Genomic DNA, 19,558 nt, shown 5'->3' with positions numbered 1-19,558 from the left:
CTTTGTCACTTCATTGCCTCCCCACCCTGACTTTGCTTAATTGCCCTTTCATTGCTCCTTAGAAAAGAGGGTTTTTTTTAACTGTCCAGCCTTAGACAACTTTTTAGGCATTTCCCACCACTTAGCCAATGTCTAATTTGCTGCATGCAAATTTGGCATACGTATACATATAGGCATAGACACTGAGCATGATCCCCAAATGCATGGAATACCTGAGTAGTAACGAAAGTGGAGGTGCATTATACTGAAGGCAGTCAATAATGAATGAAGTCCATGAAGCATTTTCTTTTTATTACTTTGTACATTGATATCCCACCTTTCTTCCAAGAAGCTTGAGTTGCTATATATATATTCCCCCTTTCCCTTGTTTTAAACCTTCACAACAATATTGTGAGGTAGGTTAGGCTGAGAGTTAGCAATAGTGGCTTAAGGCCACCCAGTGAGTGATGGATGAATGTCAATCTGAATGTCAGGAACTGCACTGAGGAGGAATGGTGGGAGCCTCCCCCTCTCCCTGCTCCTGATCAGGATCCTGAATCTTCCCAGGAACAGGAGAACAGTATAGATTTAGAACAGTGGTTTGCAGAGGCACATAGTTCAGAAGGCAGAAGCTGGGAGGTACTAGATGGGAAACAGCTAGGAGGAGAAGAACTGGGAGAGAGAGAGTTAGCAGACTCACTGTCGCTTGAAAGTGTCCATCCACTCAGCCCAAGATCACGAAGAGCAGATAAGGTGGCAGCACAGAAAGCACAGTAGTTGTGAGATCAGGTTACAAGACGCGGGAGTGATGTGGGTGACTAGGGAGAAAGAGGGTGGGACCTTTAATTGGGAGCAGCTTCATTCCTAAAAATGAATTCTTCGTTCTCTTGCTGTGATCATTCAAGTTTCTAACTGGTAAGAGGCTCCTTTCCTTTTGTTCTGCTTATCTACTGCCAAAGCAGGGAAGGAAGCCAATTCCCTGAAGCTTGACACTGAGCTAGAGTCTCCAACACACTAACCACTGCATGACACTGTCCCTACAGGTCTTCTGAAGCCATATGAGTCCACCATGCTGTTAAAGCTAAGCAGGTCAGGGTCTGCTCAGTAATGTAGATGGAGGACTGCCTGGGAACCACCAGCATACCACCTTGGGTTCCATGATGGAAGAAAGTGGGATTGAAACCTAAAGAAATATAATAAATAAAGTATGGGGGAAATAAGGAACAGGGAAGGAAAGTTTCCTCTTTTTTTAAGGAAAGGCACCACTGAAGATACAGACTTTAACCCCCAGTTTTAAATTTAAGAACAGACACTTAATATAGTTATGCATTGGACTGAAGAACTCCCAATGCAGGTAGGAGAATTTACAGAAATCTGGCTGCATTCACATAACAATTTAATCCATTTCCCTAAGGTTTACCAAACGGCTAATTTCAAGACTGTATTTGAGCTTTCACAAGATGTAAAAGACAATTCCAGAAAACTAATGGAATCTAGCTTACATTGAGCATTCATTTCTGTGTAATTTGATTCCAGAAAAAATACATTTGCACCCCCCTTAATCTGGAAAATTGTGGGGTGGTAAAGCCACATACTAGGGACGCAGGTGGCGCTGTGGGTTAAAGCCTCAGCGCCTAGGGCTTGCCGATCGAAAGGTCGGCGGTTCGAATCCCTGCGGCGGGGTGCGCTCCCGCTGCTCGGTCCCAGCGCCTGCCAACCTAGCAGTTCGAAAGCACCTCCGGGTGCAAGTAGATAAATAGGGACCGCTTACCAGCGGGAAGGTAAATGGCGTTTCCGTGTGCGGCTCTGGCTCTGGCTCTGGCTCCGGCCAGAGCAGCGATGTCACGCTGGCCACGTGACCCGGAAGTGTCTCCGGACAGCGCTGGCCCCTGGCCTCTTAAGTGAGATGGGCGCACAACCCCAGAGTCTGTCAAGACTGGCCCGTACGGGCAGGGGTACCTTTACCTTACCTTTAAAGCCACATACAGTTCTTTCCTACTGTTTTCATGAGAGAATCAATGGAGGACCAGAAGCAGACCTGTGTGGGAAGGGTGAGGGAGCAGCAATGTTCTACAGTGACATTTGGTGTTGTTTTGAATTACACCCATGCAACATGTCAGTATATCGGTCAAAAAACCCCACCATTCCATAATGCAACAGGTGTTGCAGTGTGAAAGGAAGATCAGCAAAGTGCTTGCATTATCACCAGGAAAACTGACACAATATTCCCCACGTCTGAATGCACCCTCCGTCACAATGATGCTACTTTCTCACTCCCTTCACTTCCATTACCATCTCATATATACCAGTGCCACAACTAATTTCTAGGCAAGGCTGTCTTACCTCGTTTCATGTTGAAAAGCACCTCCTACCCCCCACCGCTCCCCTCTCATGTCCTCAACTACAAAGACATGTACATAGGTTTGGTACAGCATTTCTCCTTGAAGCCATTTTCCTCCTTCCTCACCTCATAGTCCTTCACCTCATTTGCCAACGCAACCACTTAATCCTGTTGGCGTTCCCCAAGATTTTGCTGATAACGTCACAGCACTAGATCTAAACTAAGAACATTGTGGGCACCCATGTGAACAAGCCCACAGCCCCTTTAATTCAGCAGCGGGGTGGAGAAAGAAGTCAAGAGCTTTCATGGCCAAGAAAGAACAGCAGCCACTGGCAGGAAAGGACAGCTGGGTTCTCAAACATTCCACTCAATGGGTGCACAGTCTGTGCATGCAATAGCTGAGCTGTACAAATCAAAAAGTACAGACCCTTTCACACAAACACCTGCATGTGCGTAGAAACAGCTCGTACCTCTGTAAGTGTAACATGTGAACAAGCCCAGAAAAGCAGGACAGAAGGATACAAATATTCAGAAGGAAAGGTGGGAGTGGGATGTGGGATGTGGCAGCCTTTTTAGCTGCCTCCAATATATTGCTTCTGAAGCAAATACTGGAAATGCAGAGCATTCAGAGCAGCCCTATAAATTTTCATTCCGCCATTCCTTTGTAATAACATCCCTACAAGTATCTGCTCTCGATGAAGCTACTACGCTTGTCATAGCCAACAAAATACGTTCCACAGTTAATGCAGACATCCACAAAATCTGTTTTGTTCTTTGCAAAGTGCTGTCCATCAAAAACTGTTCCTGTTTAAAAGTGAATATCAGGTACCAGCATCTAAGTATCAGGATGTTTGTCAACTACCAGAAAAGGGGGCGGGCTGAGGCTCTAAGTACAACCACTACCATTCTGGGGAATATCTATCTATCTATATAGTAAGCCTTCGTTTCCAACAGATAAATGTAATCAAGGTTTATATGCTCAGAGAAGCCAACAGGATGGGATTGTTTCACTTGAAAGATCAGAAGAAAATTGTAACTAATGTTGTGGAAAATTACTTTGATATTGCTTTCTCAGTACAGGATTACAATTAGGTTGCAGTGTGAAGCACGGGGAAAGGATAAATGAATGGTAACAAATCAACACAAACAGCTACTGTCAGGAGCACTTTGCTGATGGAAAGTAATGTAAGCATTACTTAAAGTTTTATGACTCTCGTTTTATTCTGGCTTAAGTAGTACATCAAGGGTTTTGTATCGTGGTTGCTCGGGCTAAAAACAATAAAGAACACTTTCTAGAGCAGACAGAGAATGTGAAGGAAGCAGACCATCTTTTATTAACCTTGTTTTATAAGCTACACTATCCCAAATTAAACTGGACTGAATGCATTAACAATGAGCAATGACTCTCTCCTCCAGCGTATAATTCTGCTCTACTTTTGAGGATGTGGGATGCATGGAGAACGTGGACGCATCTAGTTTTGAGGCAGCTGTTCAGGTGCAATCCGGAAGTGGTGCAAATCTGTTCCGCTACGAAGGAGGGATACAAGGGGATAGCTGGGTCTCTTCATACACATCAGCCTCCATCAAACCGGTATCACTTGATGGAGAACAATTGTGTGCTTTGGTAGTGCATAAGTGGCAGATCACACTGTTTGTAGTGAGAAGCAGGCTGTGTTGAATTTTTCTGTTTTCATTTTTATACTGAGCAAGGGGCTGTGGACCCTGCTCGTTCCATTCACCAACCCTGCCTACCTATCAACCCCACGGCCAACCACCTTTCCCCCATGCCCTTGACATCTCACCCACCTTCTTGCAAATCCCCTCACCACTTGCCCGCCCCTTCCTTCACAGCTCACTCCAATTCCCAATCCCTTTTAAAGAGAGCGGAAGCACTTTAGACAGTGCTTTTCTGAAGCGCCTTCTCCCTCCATGAAAGCTCACTGCAGGCATATTTAACTGGGGGAGGGGGGAGAGAAACCTTCCTTCACTTGACAATATGAACATTTCCAAGAGACAAATATAGACCTCTTGGTCACCAAGAACATTTCTCACCAATGTGAATGATTTTGTCCAAACAAACAATTCAGGTGTGTGTGTGTGTGGGGGGGGGGGGAAACATGAGAAGATAATATGTTAAAACCAAAGTCTAACCTGGTGTTTGCTGATGAACAATTTCTTCTGGATCCTGCAGGTGGATGAAGACAACCAGCCCAGCTGCTCCAAACAGCAGGATGAAGGAGAACATGCAGGTCAGCTTCATCATTGACGTCCTCAAATCAATCCAGTTTGGGACCAGGGAAAGAAGAAAATGTGCTCCGTCTCCAAAGCAGAGATTAGGGTCATTATCTCAGCTGCCTTTCCATTCCAAGGCCACCTGTGGGTTGGGAGGGCAGGAGAAGAGAAGTATACACTCACTAAGACTCTGAATCTCTCCTAGCGCCATACCCAAAACCTGTCCTCCAATTTCCCCAATTATTCCTTTCCCTGTTAGAAAGGTTTCCATTCTCATGCTGCTTTATTTTTTCTTTATAATTCTGGTGGCTGTAGGGTTGAGTTTGCTTATTTATTTAAACAGTTTACAGCCTGTCCTTCATTGATACAAATACCGTTTTGTTGCAAGGTTGTGCTTTTCTTTTAGTTAAACATTTTTCAAACGTGATGTTGTAGCCCTTGGGCTGAATAAGATTCCCCAGCCCCAGTTTAGACAAAACTAATAAATATTGCATATGCATCTCTAGGCATAGGAAGTTTATATCTGTTCATTGCTGTCCTAGCAGAGGAACAGGATCAGGACTCTCACCTTGCTGAGAATTGCCATATTGGGATTGGAAGCTGATTGCACCCTTTTAGGAACAGGCAACCATAGTCCGCTCCAGAACTCCATGAACTCTTGGGCCCTCGCCATCCTGGTTCCATTGTGTCCCTGCCTATGGGTGGGTGGATGGATGGCTAAAATACAACAAAGTGCTTTCACTTAGCACAGCCAGCCTCTAAACATGAGGAGGTCAGAGGGAAGAGCACCTGGGCAAAACCTGCTACTCATAGGCAACACATCTCAGTTATAATATATAAGAGGACAGGGAGGGAGGGGGATCGGAAGTGGGTCTGCTCAAAAGTCTTCCAGACCTAGCAGTTAATAGAATCATAGAATTGTAAAATTCTATGACTCCCAAGGATAATTTAGCCCTACTCCCTGCAATGCAAGAATCACAGCTATTGCCTAACCCCACTCACCTCTAATGCTGGCCATGGAAGCAACCAGTGACATTTTGGAGTTCGGGAGTGGGAATCCCAAGGCATGTTTTAAACAGCAATAAAAAGGGACAACCCAGCTGCAGGAGGAATTTACAGCTTTCTTGTACTCAATATTATACTCATAAGAAAATAAAGTATCTACATTTATTGCTCTTGTTTGTCCACATTAAACAAGAATGCACTATTCATTTGGGGTCATAGTTCAGGATAGATGTTATCAGAATGTTATTTCATTGTCTGTTGTCTGTGTTTAATGGAAATTAAACTTGCAGTAGTAGCTTCCAGGGTTTGAGGGTTGAGTTTGCATTTATTATAGGGAAATAAGAATGGTACATATTGGGACATTTCCATGCTTGAAAAACCTTTTGGGCATAAACAAATACTAGAACCATTCTAGGGCATATCTGAATTGCAAATGTTTCCAAAACTGTTCTTGGAATTATGAGAGTTTGTTTCCAGAGTCCACAAATTATGGTTAAGGTGGGGCACTGAGGCCTGCAGTTGTGGCGTTCAAACTGTGTTCTGGGGAGCCCTGAGTTAGTCTGGACTCTCAGCAACATTCTTCAGTTGAGAAGAGAAGTGAAATGGCAAATTCAGAAGTGCAGGATCCCTTTATGATGGTCACAGCCATGCCTGCTCACAGCCACACTCCTCCCAACATTATACAACTTTTTGCAATAATCTTTTAATTATATAATAATTAGAGATGCATTGCAATGGTCAGTACAGCTCTCTAGGTGTTGCATTTCAGCTAGATCTACTATTTTCTTTGCACTTACATGGGCAAAGGATTTAGAGTGGTACACTACCTTTTTTCTGTGTAACTTGTGTTTTCTGTGAAATTCTATTGTACATAACAGAACGTGCATGCCATTCTCTTGAAACTAAAGTGCCTTGTGTTTTCAGTGTTCCTAAGGATTTAGCAGCGGTGTGAAGCTGAGCCCAAATAAGCCTGCCCAGTGACCTAGGTGAACAGATGGTGTACTACAAAAAAATGCCTCTGACTATTCCATGCAGTATTTGTGTTAAGCAGTTGTAGTAGGTAAGAGGGTCATGCACACCTTTTGCCCCCAAGTTTACATAATCCGTAGATGTCACAACTAAAAGTAATAAAGATTATTGTGGCACCAAAACCTTCAATCTATGATGTGAAAAAATAATTGTTCATGTTGCACCCTTTCATGGTCTCCCCAAAAAACACATTGATATGCTTAGCAGAGAAGTCAGGAGCCAGCATCCCTGCCCCTAATCACCATAAGAGCATAAAAAGAATGTCCTGCTGGATCAGGCCAGTGGCTCATCTAATCCAACATCCTGTTCTCTCAGTGGTCAGCCAGATTCCTGTGGAAAGAACACAAGCAGGACCGGAGCTCAACAGTTCTCTTCACAAGGGCATTCAAAGGCACATTGCCTCCAAAGGCAGAGGATGAGCAATGTGGTTAAGAGATACTGATAGCCTTATTGTTCGTGAATGTGCCTAATCTTCTTTTAATGCCATCCAAGTTTGTCACCGGCACTCCAACTTCCTGAAGCAACTTTGCCCCACCCAGAGCAAATAATTACACTGATTCGTGGACCGCAATCTTAGTCCCGGGACTTTGTTGTGCAACTCTTTCCTAAATTTAAACATGTGCACAACATGTATAGAAGAGGGTTGAGACAGCTAAAGTGTAGCCCTGTAAATATAAAGCATAGTTCAAAGCATTCTCAATCCCATCCTTTGGAAAGGAAAAGCAGATTGTTTGTTCGAGGAGATTCACTGCTGGCTCATCCTCTTCCAAGTGTACCTGCAATACTGCAACAGCATCTTCAAAGTACCGTGACCAACTACAAAGGAAGGCAGGTCTCAAATCGTGGCAACCTCAGGGATGGAGGAAGGGGGTGCGGTGGGGGCCATCAGCCCCAGGTGTCACCACTGAGGGGGGTGACAAAATGCCAGGCGGCACTCACCGTACATCTCTCCTGGGAGTGACACGGTGGCTTGGGCACCTACAGGCTCCACGCTGCCCCAAATGGTCTGCCAGCCACCTCACTCTCAGTTGTAGGGTGGCTGAGTGGGTGGAGCAGGCAGACTCCTTCAAGGCCCTGCAGAGCATCCTGCCTCAGTTTGCCCCACTCTGCGGGTGGCTGGCCCTGCCCTTGGGCACAGGACACACGCGCCTGTAAGCATTAAATGCCCGTTTGCAGATAGTAAACTCAGTCCTTTACAGCAGACTGCAGCAGAAGCAACTGTGGTTGGAATAGTAACATCAAAGGTTTTATTTATAAAGCAACTAACTAAACAACAAGACGACTCTTACATCCATCTTCTTCAGCAGAGGAGTAGAGAGAGAGAGAGAGAGGAGACATTTAAATAGTTCCCATACTCATACATCAATTAAGTAATTAAAGGCAACCCCAACAGTGTGCAATGTGAGAATGAGACATTACAATACTAGCAGTGCCGCCCCAGGTGCCCGATTGGCTTGCTCCACCGCTGGACACCTCTCCACAAACCCCTGCCCCTTGCACTATCCTGAAGAAAATACAGATGAGGAGGAAACACAGGCTGCTCCAAGCAGATATAACCCTATATCCTATTGGATATATTCCTATATTCCTTTGCACTATGTTATCCTACTTCAGGAGAGGAAGTGGGATGTGCACAGAGGGAGCGCAACAGCTTTCCTAAGCTTCAAGAAAGCAACACGATAGGCACCAGTAGGAAAAGTACAATTCCTTGCATTATTTTAGCAACTTTCATACCCAAATGCATCAAGGCTGCTTTTACCCAATACTAGTCCTCTTAATCTTTAAAGTCATGGTGAGTAATTTGCCTGTCACTGAAACAGCACAAACACTCTCTCCCTAATGACTGAGAGCTCCATCTGTTTTGTCAAGGTGATTTTCAATTCGCATGCATTATTCTGAGATGAGCTATCCCCCGCTAATCTTCATTTGAGCTGTTAACGTGAAACCTCCAATTAAAAAGAGCTCTGGAAAACACACTCTGCCTTTCACACATCAGCCACCCACGAGTTAATAAGGAACAGAGACAGTGACTGGCAGTCTGAAGCACGAGTACTTGTACACGTTTAGCACTCACCTCCTCCTGCTTGAGTAACATTCAGTAGAATAACTGTGCATATGTTACAGGCAGACCGTCAGATATATAGCCAGTGTAGCATAGTGGTTAGAGTGCTGAACTAGGTCTTGGGAGACCAGGGTTCAAATCCCCACTCAGCCCTGAAGTTCACTGGGTGACCTTGCAAGTCAATCACTGCTTCTTAACCTAACCTCCCTCACAGGGTTGTTGTGGGGATTAAATGAGGAGAGGAAGAACCACTCATGCCACACTGAGCTCCTTGGAGAAAAAAGTGGGCTAATACAGTGGTACCTAAGGTTGCAAACACCTCAGGTTATAAACACTTTGGGTTACAGACTCCGCTAACCCGGAAGTAGTACCTCGGGTTAAGAACTTTACCTCAGGATGAGAACAGAAATTGTGCACTGGTGGTACAGCGGCAGTGGGAGGCCCCATTAGCGAAAACGCACCTCAGGTTAAGAACGGTTTCAGGTTAAGAACGGACCTCTGGAACAAATTAAGTTTGTAACCAGAGGTACCACTGTAAAGGCAATAAAGAAATAATAAAAGAAATAGATATGGCAATGCCCCTAACAAACCATGGTACTAAGGTCTCTAAAGCATGAAGCAAATGTTAAATGTATACAGGTACCCAGTATATTATATCATATATGAAGCCGCATCAAATTCTCTTCTTGGGGGCTGGGCTATTGGCTGCAATTGGCTTTGTGAAAAGAGCTGCATTTTGGAATCCTCCTTATGGACCAACCCACCTAATTTTGCATATATATTTTTGTCATCAGTAGTTGTACACCACTCCCCACGAAATAAGATTAAATCTAACAAGGCCTAGAAAGGATTACAATCTTTGGAGGCCATTTTCACACCACACGGCCACTGAAACGGAAAACAAGACCAAGCCCTAGCCATTACACATCCTAATTATGGATTTCAACAGGGTATAACTGTGACTAACTGTCTTCCGATTGGGTCCACCTTTGTCTTTGCCCTTTCACAAGCCAACCAGCAACATCCCTTGAAAGCGGAGCAGGGGCATCATCATGGGGGGGGGGGAAGGAACTTGCCCCCCCCAGCACATCGTGCAGTGCCAGTCCCCTCAGTCACGGGGGTAAGCTGGCATGCCTGAAACGGAGGGTGGGGAAATAGCCCCAGATATAAAACTTCTGAAGTTTGAAGCACTAGCAAAAGTTGCTGAATCTTAACCTTTGAAGTACCCATTCTCCTCATGCATTTTCAAGCAAAGGCTCATCTCTGTAAAGAATTTTTCCATAATTGCAAATTGAAAAATCCCCATCTGAAAACTCTAATGCAATTTCTGTTGTCAGGGACGTGAAAGGTCTCACTCCCCTTGGTACTCCAGAGTTAACCTTTGCTAATGTGTGCATAACCTTCTGCCTTCATAAGCAGCTGAAGGTTTGGCAGACCCTCACAGGCTGGCGCTGCAGAAATATTATTTGTATGAAGCTCTTGAGTTCCACTTTGCAGATCTTAATAAAATAGTTACTGACCTTTTTAGCTCATGTATAATTAAAGCAGGGCCTAACATTTTGCAAATAAATAAAAGATAACAATTTTCTTCTACAGATCAATGGCATCTTCTGTAATATTTTTTATAGAAACATTTGAAAGTTAAATTATGGTGCCTTTAAGTATAATAAGAGGATTTATTGTGCTGGCAACCGCTGGCTGGTCTTTGCACATTTTTCAGTTGTATACTGCACTCTAAAAATGCAAAACAATTATTAATATTGATCGAGACTAAAACAATATTGGATCTCAATACATCCCCACTTCTTTTATGAATTACTTTGCATTGCCAAGGTGATTATGATGAAAGACTTGTTGCACACTCAATTTCTTTTCAGCAAAAAACCTGGTGGGGAGCTGCTGCTTATGGCAGTACTGATAATAATAGGTAAAGGTAAAGGTACCCCTGCCCGAACGGGCCAATTGTGACCGACTCTGGGGTTGCACGCCCATCTCACTTAAGAGGCCGGGAGCCAGCGCTGTCCGGAGACACTTCCGGGTCACGTGGCCAGCGTGACGAAGCTGCTCTGGCGAGCCAGCACCAGCGCAGCACACGGAAACGCCGTTTACCTTCCTGCTATAAAGCAGTACCTATTTATCTACTTGCACTTAAGAGTGCTTTCGAACTGCTAGGTGGGCAGGAGCTGGGACCGAACGACGGGAGCTCACCCCGCCGTGGGGATTCGAACCGCCGACCATACGATCGGCAAGTCCTAGGCGCTGAGGTTTTACCCACAGCGCCACCCGCGTCCCACTGATAATAATAAGCCAATAGAATTATTATTCTTTAAACACACACACATTTTTAAAGCTCTGAGATGAGACATTTATCTCAGAAACTCCAGCTGGTGCAAAATGTAGCAACCAGATTATTAACTGTGGTTCCACTTATATCTCATAACCCTTGTTTTCAAACAGTTGCACTGATTTGAAAGCCTCATACAACTCAGACCCCAAATACCTGAGATCTTTCAGGGACCGGGCATGTACACTGGGGTAAATGCCAAACCAGTGGGGCCGAGGTGAGCTTGTCCAGTGTTGATGTAGCAAGGAGGAATAACTCCTTCCAATCTTTACTGCAGGGCACTTGCATCACCTCATGAGTTGGGAAGGAGATGATTCCCCTCTAAGTGGGGAACTTTCCTGCTTGGACTTTGTTTGGTTTGGTTGCATTGGAACAAATTGGGTTGGTGGGTTTTATCTGCAGATCCTCAATTTCCCCTTAATGTTATATATAGTAAATATAACCCTTTCTTCCCAACTTAAAGCACTGTCTCAAGTCTTCCTTGGGGTGGGTGTGATCACAAAAGGTCATGGCATTTTGGTTTGGGTATAGTTTCAGTAAGTGCATATTAGGTAGGCTCACATTAAAATGTGAATTGAACTGAATTTTCCCCACTATCACTATGCACAATGCGTTACTGCTCTTCCAAGCACACAGCAACTCTGCAAGTTCCCTCCACCCAGCACACACTACATCTGGTTTTCAGTTGTTTCCTAGGCTGCCTGAGGCGCTGGTCCTGTTCCTCATGGGAGTTGTCTGTGCTGCTCAGTCCTAATGGCAAGTTGCATGAGAGTTTCAGCTACTAGTGCATGTCTCCACCAAGAGTGCACACAGATATGGGAAATATTGCACTAGTTTTCCTGATTATTATGCAAACACTTCTGACCTATTTTCTAACATCATTTTCACACTGCAGTACCGGTTGCGTTATGAAACCATGACTTTTTGAATGATAAGTAAATAAATTTAGTAAGTAAATAAATTTGCTGTCACAGAACATAGGAAGCTGGCTTATACAGACTCAGACCTTTGGTTCATCTAGCTCAGTATTGTCTACAGGGACTGGAAGTGGCTCTCCAAGGTTTCATGCAACATTATTGTGCTGTGAGGGGCTTCTGATTCGACTGCTCACTTGGCACCAACCAAAATCTGAACGTAAGCTGAGCTTGCGTGACTTTATCGTGCTTACATCACATACACTGGAAAGTTCCCAGGAGAGGCTAAATTTAAGCCTTTCAGTGCATTATTCTATAATTAACAAGTGATCTACAGCCATAGGTTATTTTTAAAATCAGTGCAGCAGTCTCAGTTCTTCCCACCACTCAGATCAAGCTTCTGCTTCCCATGAATCATAGGACGGTGACTGCTGCTGGCTTCAGTAATAGGGAATTCAAAATTATTTCAGCTGCACTCTGTTGCTGATTGTGCTCAGTCAAAAGGAGTGAGAGACATACACCGCTAAAAAAAAGAAAAGACTGACCCTACCATTAGGGAGAGTGAGACAGATGCTGATTTGGGGTGCCATGAACAGTTAGCTATTTCGTTTATTGCTATTGCATTTTCTCAGCTCAGGAGAGGCACTTGTGGGATTTTCTGTCTCAGATGCCAAAGCAACTTGGCTGGCCTTGGAAACCTTGATGCGTTTAGGGGGAGAGGTTGCAAGTGTCATTTTCTGCTCAGAAAAATGCCTGAGGTCAGCCCTGGACAAAAAATTATGTTAGAATTAACTGCCATCCCATCCTTCCTGGCAATTGTTCAAGGACCGAAGTAAAAGTTTCAGGAAGCTGACTTGGAAACTCCATAAAGTCCAAGTTAGCCTGAGGAAAGTCTGGGGCAGAGCACTGTGTGTGTCATTTGGAGGGGAAATGTTTGAACCCTAACTATGACCCCTGAGGCTTAGAGCAGAATATGCTGCCTTGAGACCCCTGGGTATAGGGCGGCATATAAAATTAATAAATAATAATAATAAAAAGAAGAAACCTGCTGGATCAGACCAAGAGATGTGGTTTTACCACATTGCGCACCCAAGATTTTTGTACCATTGTATTACCTACTGCAGCATGGATAAAAAACAAGAATATGACATTTCATAGAATCACAAAGTGGAAGGGACTGCGAGGGTTATCTAGTCCAACGCCCTGTAATGCAGGAATCTTTGAAGAGGTTTTGTAAATAAAAGCCATTTAAACTTACTAAATTATGTGGTCTGTTCACTGCTAGGGAAGGAGAGTGGGGAAAAGCACTGGAAGTGTTTTTAAATGGGGTATTTTAAAAGGGTATAACAACCTGTATTTCCCATGTTTCACCGTGCCACTGGTTCTTGTGCCTTTTAAAATTTCTGCTGGCACTCTCTTACTGGGAAGAGCATTATTTAGCCCCATGTTTCTGGATATAGGTATCCAACACATTCTTTTCAAACTACCAAATGGGTGTTAATTGGAACTAATATCTATAGTATCTAATTCCCCCTGCAGAAGCAGCCTAGAATAGCATTAGCTTTTTTTTAGCTGCTGCATCACAGTGTTGACTCATGTTAAGGTTTTGGTCTACTAAGACACCTGGATACTTTTCACATGTACTATCGGCAAGCCAGGTGTCCCTCATCTTATAATTGTGCACCTGATTATTCCCACCCAAGGATAGACTCTTACATGTGCCCCTACTGAAATTCATTTTGTTAGTTTTGACCCAGTTCTCCCCCCAAAGAAGGGGACCTAAAAAAGGATGTTGCAGAGCTGGGGAAAGGTTCCAAAAAGGGCAACCAAGATATTCAAGGGGAAGGAGAGACAAGGCCATGTTCAACCACCACAGTCAGGGGCAGGGAATCACAGGTGGAGAGTGTGCTGTTGTGCTTCTGTCCAGCTTGCAGGCTTCCCACAAGTATCTGGTCGGTCACTGCAAGAACAGGCTGCTGGATTAGATAGGCCATTTGCCTGATCCAGTAGGTTTAAGTTCTTATGACCTGACTTAGAGTTTTCAGCATTTCTCTGCTCCCCGGGGCTCTGCAGCTGCAGAAGAATCCAGTCACACCCTCAGTGCCTGCTCCTGTAGGAAGCTTGTCTACTCCACTCATCTGTCAGTTTTCTCTGTTTATCAGCCTTTGGTAATGCATTGTGAAGTGGACCAACCTGGATATCCAGCAGCTGGGCATTGTGAGTTGCTGCACATTGTTTAATACCACAAATCAGAGATGCTATTATAGGAACTCCTGTGGCTGCAGATAGCAGTGTGCTAGCTGAGTACCCTTTTTCAGAGGGTAACAATGACTGGAGTCAGGCATGCACCCTGGGGTGGAAATTACAGCTTTATCCTGAAGATAGCTTCCTGCATACATCAGGGAGTGGCTGGAGAATCGTGCTGAGATTCCACCACATAACTAGGTATAATATTCCTACTGAGCACAGCAGGTAGGTAGGGGTGTGTGTGTGTTTTGCTTTTGAATCTGACCCTCTATTTATCCATCTTTGCAACTGTGCTTGAAAACCTTTCCCTGAGTGTGATCTTCAAAAGGCATTTATATGTAGCTGATATATAGAGAACCCTTGCACACCCACCACGCAGCATAGACAAGGGTTGAAACGATTCCTTCAAGAATAAACTGCAGTGACCCCTCTTGCATAGGAAGCATTGTCACATAGAGTGGGAAGAGAGAAAGAGAGCGAGGTGGAAGGCATCATACCCCCAGTTTCCAAACAGGAGGCTTTCTCAATGGTGAGCTCAGTGCAAACCAGGATGTTATGCATTCAGAAGATCAACACATTAGATTGCATCCACAAAACCACAGTAAACTAATGCACCTAAGAAGGTGGTGGACTCTCCTCCATGGGAGGTTTTAAACAGAGGTTGGATGGCCATCTATCAGGAATTCTTTAGCCATGATTCCAGTATTGCAGGGGATTGAACTGGATGACCGTTGGGACCCTTTCCAACTCTACAATTCTATGACCTTATAGCCCCAGGGCCAATATTATTATTATTATTATTATTATTATTATTATTATTAATAATAATAATAATACGTTATTTATTTATACCCCATCCATCTGGCTGGGCTTCCCCAGCCACTCTGGGCAGCTTCCAGCAAAATATTAAAATAAAGTAATACATTAAACATTAAAAGCTTCCCTAAACAGGGCTGTCTTCAGACGCCTTCTAAAAGTCTGGTTGCTGTTCTCTTTGACATCTGGTGGGGGGGTGTTCCACAGGACGGGTGCCACTATCGAGAAGGCCCTCTGCCTGGTTCCCTGTAACTTGGCTTTTCACAGTGATGGAACTGCGCTGGACCTCAGTGTCCAGGTAGAACGATGGGGGTGGAGACGCTCCTTCAGATATACTGGACCAAAGATGAAGGTCCACCAGGCTTGTGTGTTGAGCACTCTGCTTTATGGAAGTCAGCCATAGGCAACTTACACCCACCATGAGCTTCCATATACACTGTGTCAGAAAGATTTTGGGCATCACATGGCAGGACAGAGTCTCAAACCAAGATATGCTCTCCCAAGCCCACATTCCCAGCATGTCTGCACTTCTGTCTCAGTGATTTCTACATTAGTTTGGCCGTGCACACAGAATGGAAGATGGCAGGATCCCCAAAGATATGCTCTACAGGGAGCTGGCTTCAGGCACTAGGCATGTTGGCAGACCAGCTCTGCATTACAAAGATGTCTGCAAATGTGACATAAAGGCTGACAATATTAACCCCATAGTGTGGGAACGCCTTACAGATGATCACAGTGCCTGAAGACAGATAGTAAGGGCATGTATGCACAGCAGCGACCACAGGAATAATGACTCCTGAGAGGAGTGCAGAGAGAAGAAATGCCACGATACGCCTGTAGCAGCAAAACCAGACACCTTCATCTGCCCCAACTCCAATAAAACTTGTCTCTCCTGTATCAGTCTCTGCACCTGCTGCACACACCTGAATTCTCCAATGGTTTGACTTTACCCCCAAAGGCACACTCTTCCATTGCCTCCTGAGATAGACAGGAACCACCCTTGCTCATAATTTTGTATATCAACGATGGCTAAGCCTCAGCCTCGGGCAAGGGGGTGGCGGGTCAGGCCCTTCCCCATCACCATTTTCCCCCTACTTCCTCAAGACCTTGCCAGTAGAAGAAGAAGAGTTTGGATTTGATATCCCGCTTTATCACTACCCGAAAGAGTCTCAAAGCGGCTAACATTCTCCTTTCCCTTCCTCCCCCACAACAAACACTCTGTGAGGTGTGTGGGGCTGAGAGACTTCAGAGAAGTGTGACTAGCCCAAGGTCACCCAGCAGCTGCATGTGGAGGAGCGGAGACGCAAACCCGGTTCACCAGATTACGAGTCTACCGCTCTTAACCACTACACCACACTGGCTCTCAACACCACACTGGCTCTCAATAGTAGCAGAAAGGAAGAGTAGGCATGGCACTGGGGTGTGTGGAGAGGTTTAAACTTCCCTTCATCATCAGTGAGCAGGAAGGGTGAGCAGGAAGGGGTAGCATTAAACAGAACGTAGAATAAAAAGAAAATCCTGAAAGAAACACAAAATGCAATACCTTGATTGGAACCAAACAAAAATGACAGCATGGTGGAAAAAAAGTGAACAGCCCCTTGTTCCTCCCAATCCAGTCAGGATCCTGATGTGGATTGAAGGGTCCTATGCTGGCCATTTACTCTTAAAGAGTATTTCTAATTGTGTGAATGGGGTGATGTCAGGGTTGGCCCTTAGTTAAGTTAGAAAGGACCCTGCTGTCAACAAACAAAATATCAGATTGTCAGAACTCATGTTTCTTCTGAGTACAAGATAAGAAGAAAAACACTGCCATTTTTTATATCAACAATGCTGGAGATTGATTACATATGGTGCTTTTCTGAGCATCACTTATTGGTCAGTTCGTCATCAGTATTCCCTTCGGAGCAGCCTCATAGAGTTCCCTGATACTTATATTAAATGGAAAACTTAGCCGTCTCTTGGATGACAACGCCCAAAGGCCTTCGTGAGATTTGGTGTCTTGATTTCCCACCCCCACTCCTTTCCCTTCTCTTTGTCCTTTTGATATCCTTGGTGCTTCTTTCATGAGTCCTTGGGGATTTGAAACTAATTTCCCTACCGTCATTAGTGAGAAACTTTATCCTTCATTAAAACCAAGCAGAGGGGTAGAAAAAGAGTGTGGCATTTTCACACCCTTTTTAACTTGATGAAGTGATATGCAAATAATCCTGCATGCAGAAGCAGCAATAGCTAGGCATTTGGGTTTGTTTTTTTAAAAAAACCCACCTTCCTCATTAAAAAGCAAGCAATTATGCTAAGAACAGAAAGAGGCAAAGAGTTCTCCTTCCCTGCCCGGTGCTAAAATTCCCCACATCCTGCAGATGTTTAATTGTCACCCAGGAGGAAAGAGCAGATTTAATTAATGGTGGAGGACAAAGAAAAGAAGGTGAGCTGAACACTCACTTTACAGCCAGGCGCTCAAGGAGCCGTGTGACTCTGCATCCCATTGCTAAGCCCACTATATGCAGAGTCACAACCACATGCAAATCCCAGGAAACTGAGCAAACAGCAACTCAACTTCACAGACTTCTAGCTATGCAGTTAGAGCAGCAGTCAGAGGAGAACTAGAGGAGGACAAACAGGTCATGTTCCACCATGCCCTTTCTTCCAAGGAAGACCTGCAGTTGAAAGATTGCCACACATGGAGCCACTGGTGGGTGCAGATGTGCACTGCAATATTCATCTGCCCACCCAATCCCCCTTGAACTGGATGGCTGCATCTTCTGATGTGCCAGGTGGGCAGGCACATGCAATGCACAATTAAGGATGGACCAATCTGTCCATTTGGTTTCTCTCCCTCTCTCTTCTTCATTTCCCCAGCCTTTAGTCCACCCCATTTTTGCATCTGTTTAGAGGGTGTTGCTTAAAAAAAGAAAGAAAACAAAACCCTCAGCACAAAACAATCCAATCCATTTTTATGCACATTTTTAAAGGGGGGAATATTTGCCATTTTGTTTGATATTTTTGAAATAATTTCCCCCACAATGCCATTATTAGATTCACCAAGATACACACTTTTTGTGCACATTTTTTTTGGTTGGAGACCTGAATTACAAAAGTCAGAGAAAGCATAGTTGAATTTTGGTTTATCTTTTTTATGGGGGGGGGGGAGGCATGAATTTGTTAGGTTCACATTAAAATACAAACATAACAAGTCCCACCCTCCAGTTCCTACTACATTGCCTGCAATAAAGCTGCAATAAAGCATGCACAGTTCTATTGGGCTTAGAATAGCTTTCTTTTTTCATTTTAAAAAGGCTGTGAATATTAGAACACAGAGCCAGGCCAATGGATCAGGCCAATTGCCCATCTAGCTTAGCATCCTGTTCTCAGTCACCAACCAGATGTCTATGTGAAATACACAAGCAGTATTTGTTCACAAAAACATTCTACCCTCCTGTGACTTCCAGCAACTGGTATTCAGAAGCATTATTGTCAGCCAACTGTGGAAGCAGCGAAAAGCCATTGTGGCTAGTAGCCATCCACACCCCTCTCCTCCGTGAATTTGCAAATCTTCTCTTAAAGCCATCTAAGTTGGTGGCCATCACTGTCTCTTGTGGTGCTGAGTTCCACAGTGTAACAATGTTCCATGTGAAGCAGCATTTCCTTTTATCTGTCCTGAATTTTCCAACATCCAGTTTCATTGGATGTTCATGAGTTCTGTTGTTATAAGAAAAAAAAACCCTTTCCCCTATCCACTTGCTCCATGCCATGCTGAACAAATGCAGCATGTTATCTGTATCATGGCTATTGGAGGCCAATTTTTTCCCTGATTTACTCTATGCCACATCCCTTAGCCACTTCTGTTTTGATTGTTTTCTGGGGCTGTGAGCCAGCTTTACCGGAGACAGGCAGATGGAGCCTTACCTGACACAAGGGTCAAGTAAGTCACCTGGCCACTGATGAGCTGGTCACTGCAATACCATGCTGAAGGGCAGGGCCAGGAGCTTTCTTCTCTGGCAAATTCACAATGGAACAGAGGGGAAGACTTGGGTCACACAGCCAGAATCCCTTGGGTGACCTACATCATGGACTGCGCAGGCCTCTGAAAGACTTCTACGGGCATAAAGGGAAACAGTGATATACAGATCCAGCCCTGTAATTGTCAGAAAGTATGAAGAAGAAGAAGAGGAGGAGGAGGAGGAGGAGGAGTTTGGATTTGATATCCCACTTTATCACTACCCTAGGGAGTCTCAAAGCGGCTAACATTCTCCTTTCCCTTCCTCCCCCACAACAAACACTCTGTGAGGTGAGTGAGGCTGAGAGACTTCAGAGAAGTGTGACTAGCCCAAGGTCACCCAGCAGCTGCATGTGGAGGAGCGGAGACGTGAACCCAGTTCCCCAGATTGCGAGTCTGTTGCTCTTAACCACTACACCACACTGGATTGGCCAGGCCTGGAATTAAGTGCTGGAGCCTATCTGTTTGTTTGTTTGTTTGTTTACCTCACCTGGTCAAAGCAGAGTTGCATACTCTGCCTGCTTCAACTTCTGACCTCAAAGCTCCTGAGCTGGAGAACTTGTGCTTTGCTTCCTCACAGCTGGATACTGTT

General features: G+C 44.6%; 1 protein-coding gene across 1 annotated transcript in view; it reads right to left on the bottom strand.

The window, feature by feature from the left end:
- CHST8 (carbohydrate sulfotransferase 8) overlaps positions 1-19,558 on the bottom strand; it is a 240,305-nt gene that overhangs the window by 176,100 nt on the left and 44,647 nt on the right. The window contains exon 2 of the mRNA XM_079988450.1: positions 4,472-4,694. Coding sequence (XP_079844576.1) covers positions 4,472-4,583 — 112 coding nt within the window. The 5' untranslated portion in view covers positions 4,584-4,694. The remainder of the gene's footprint in view (positions 1-4,471; positions 4,695-19,558) is intronic.

The sequence above is a fragment of the Podarcis cretensis genome (assembly GCF_951804945.1).
Source record: "Podarcis cretensis genome assembly, chromosome: 8".
NCBI classification, from domain to species: Eukaryota; Metazoa; Chordata; class Lepidosauria; order Squamata; family Lacertidae; genus Podarcis; species Podarcis cretensis.
The sequence above is the reverse complement of the archived record's forward strand: the minus strand, read 5'-3'. Positions and strand labels throughout refer to the sequence as shown.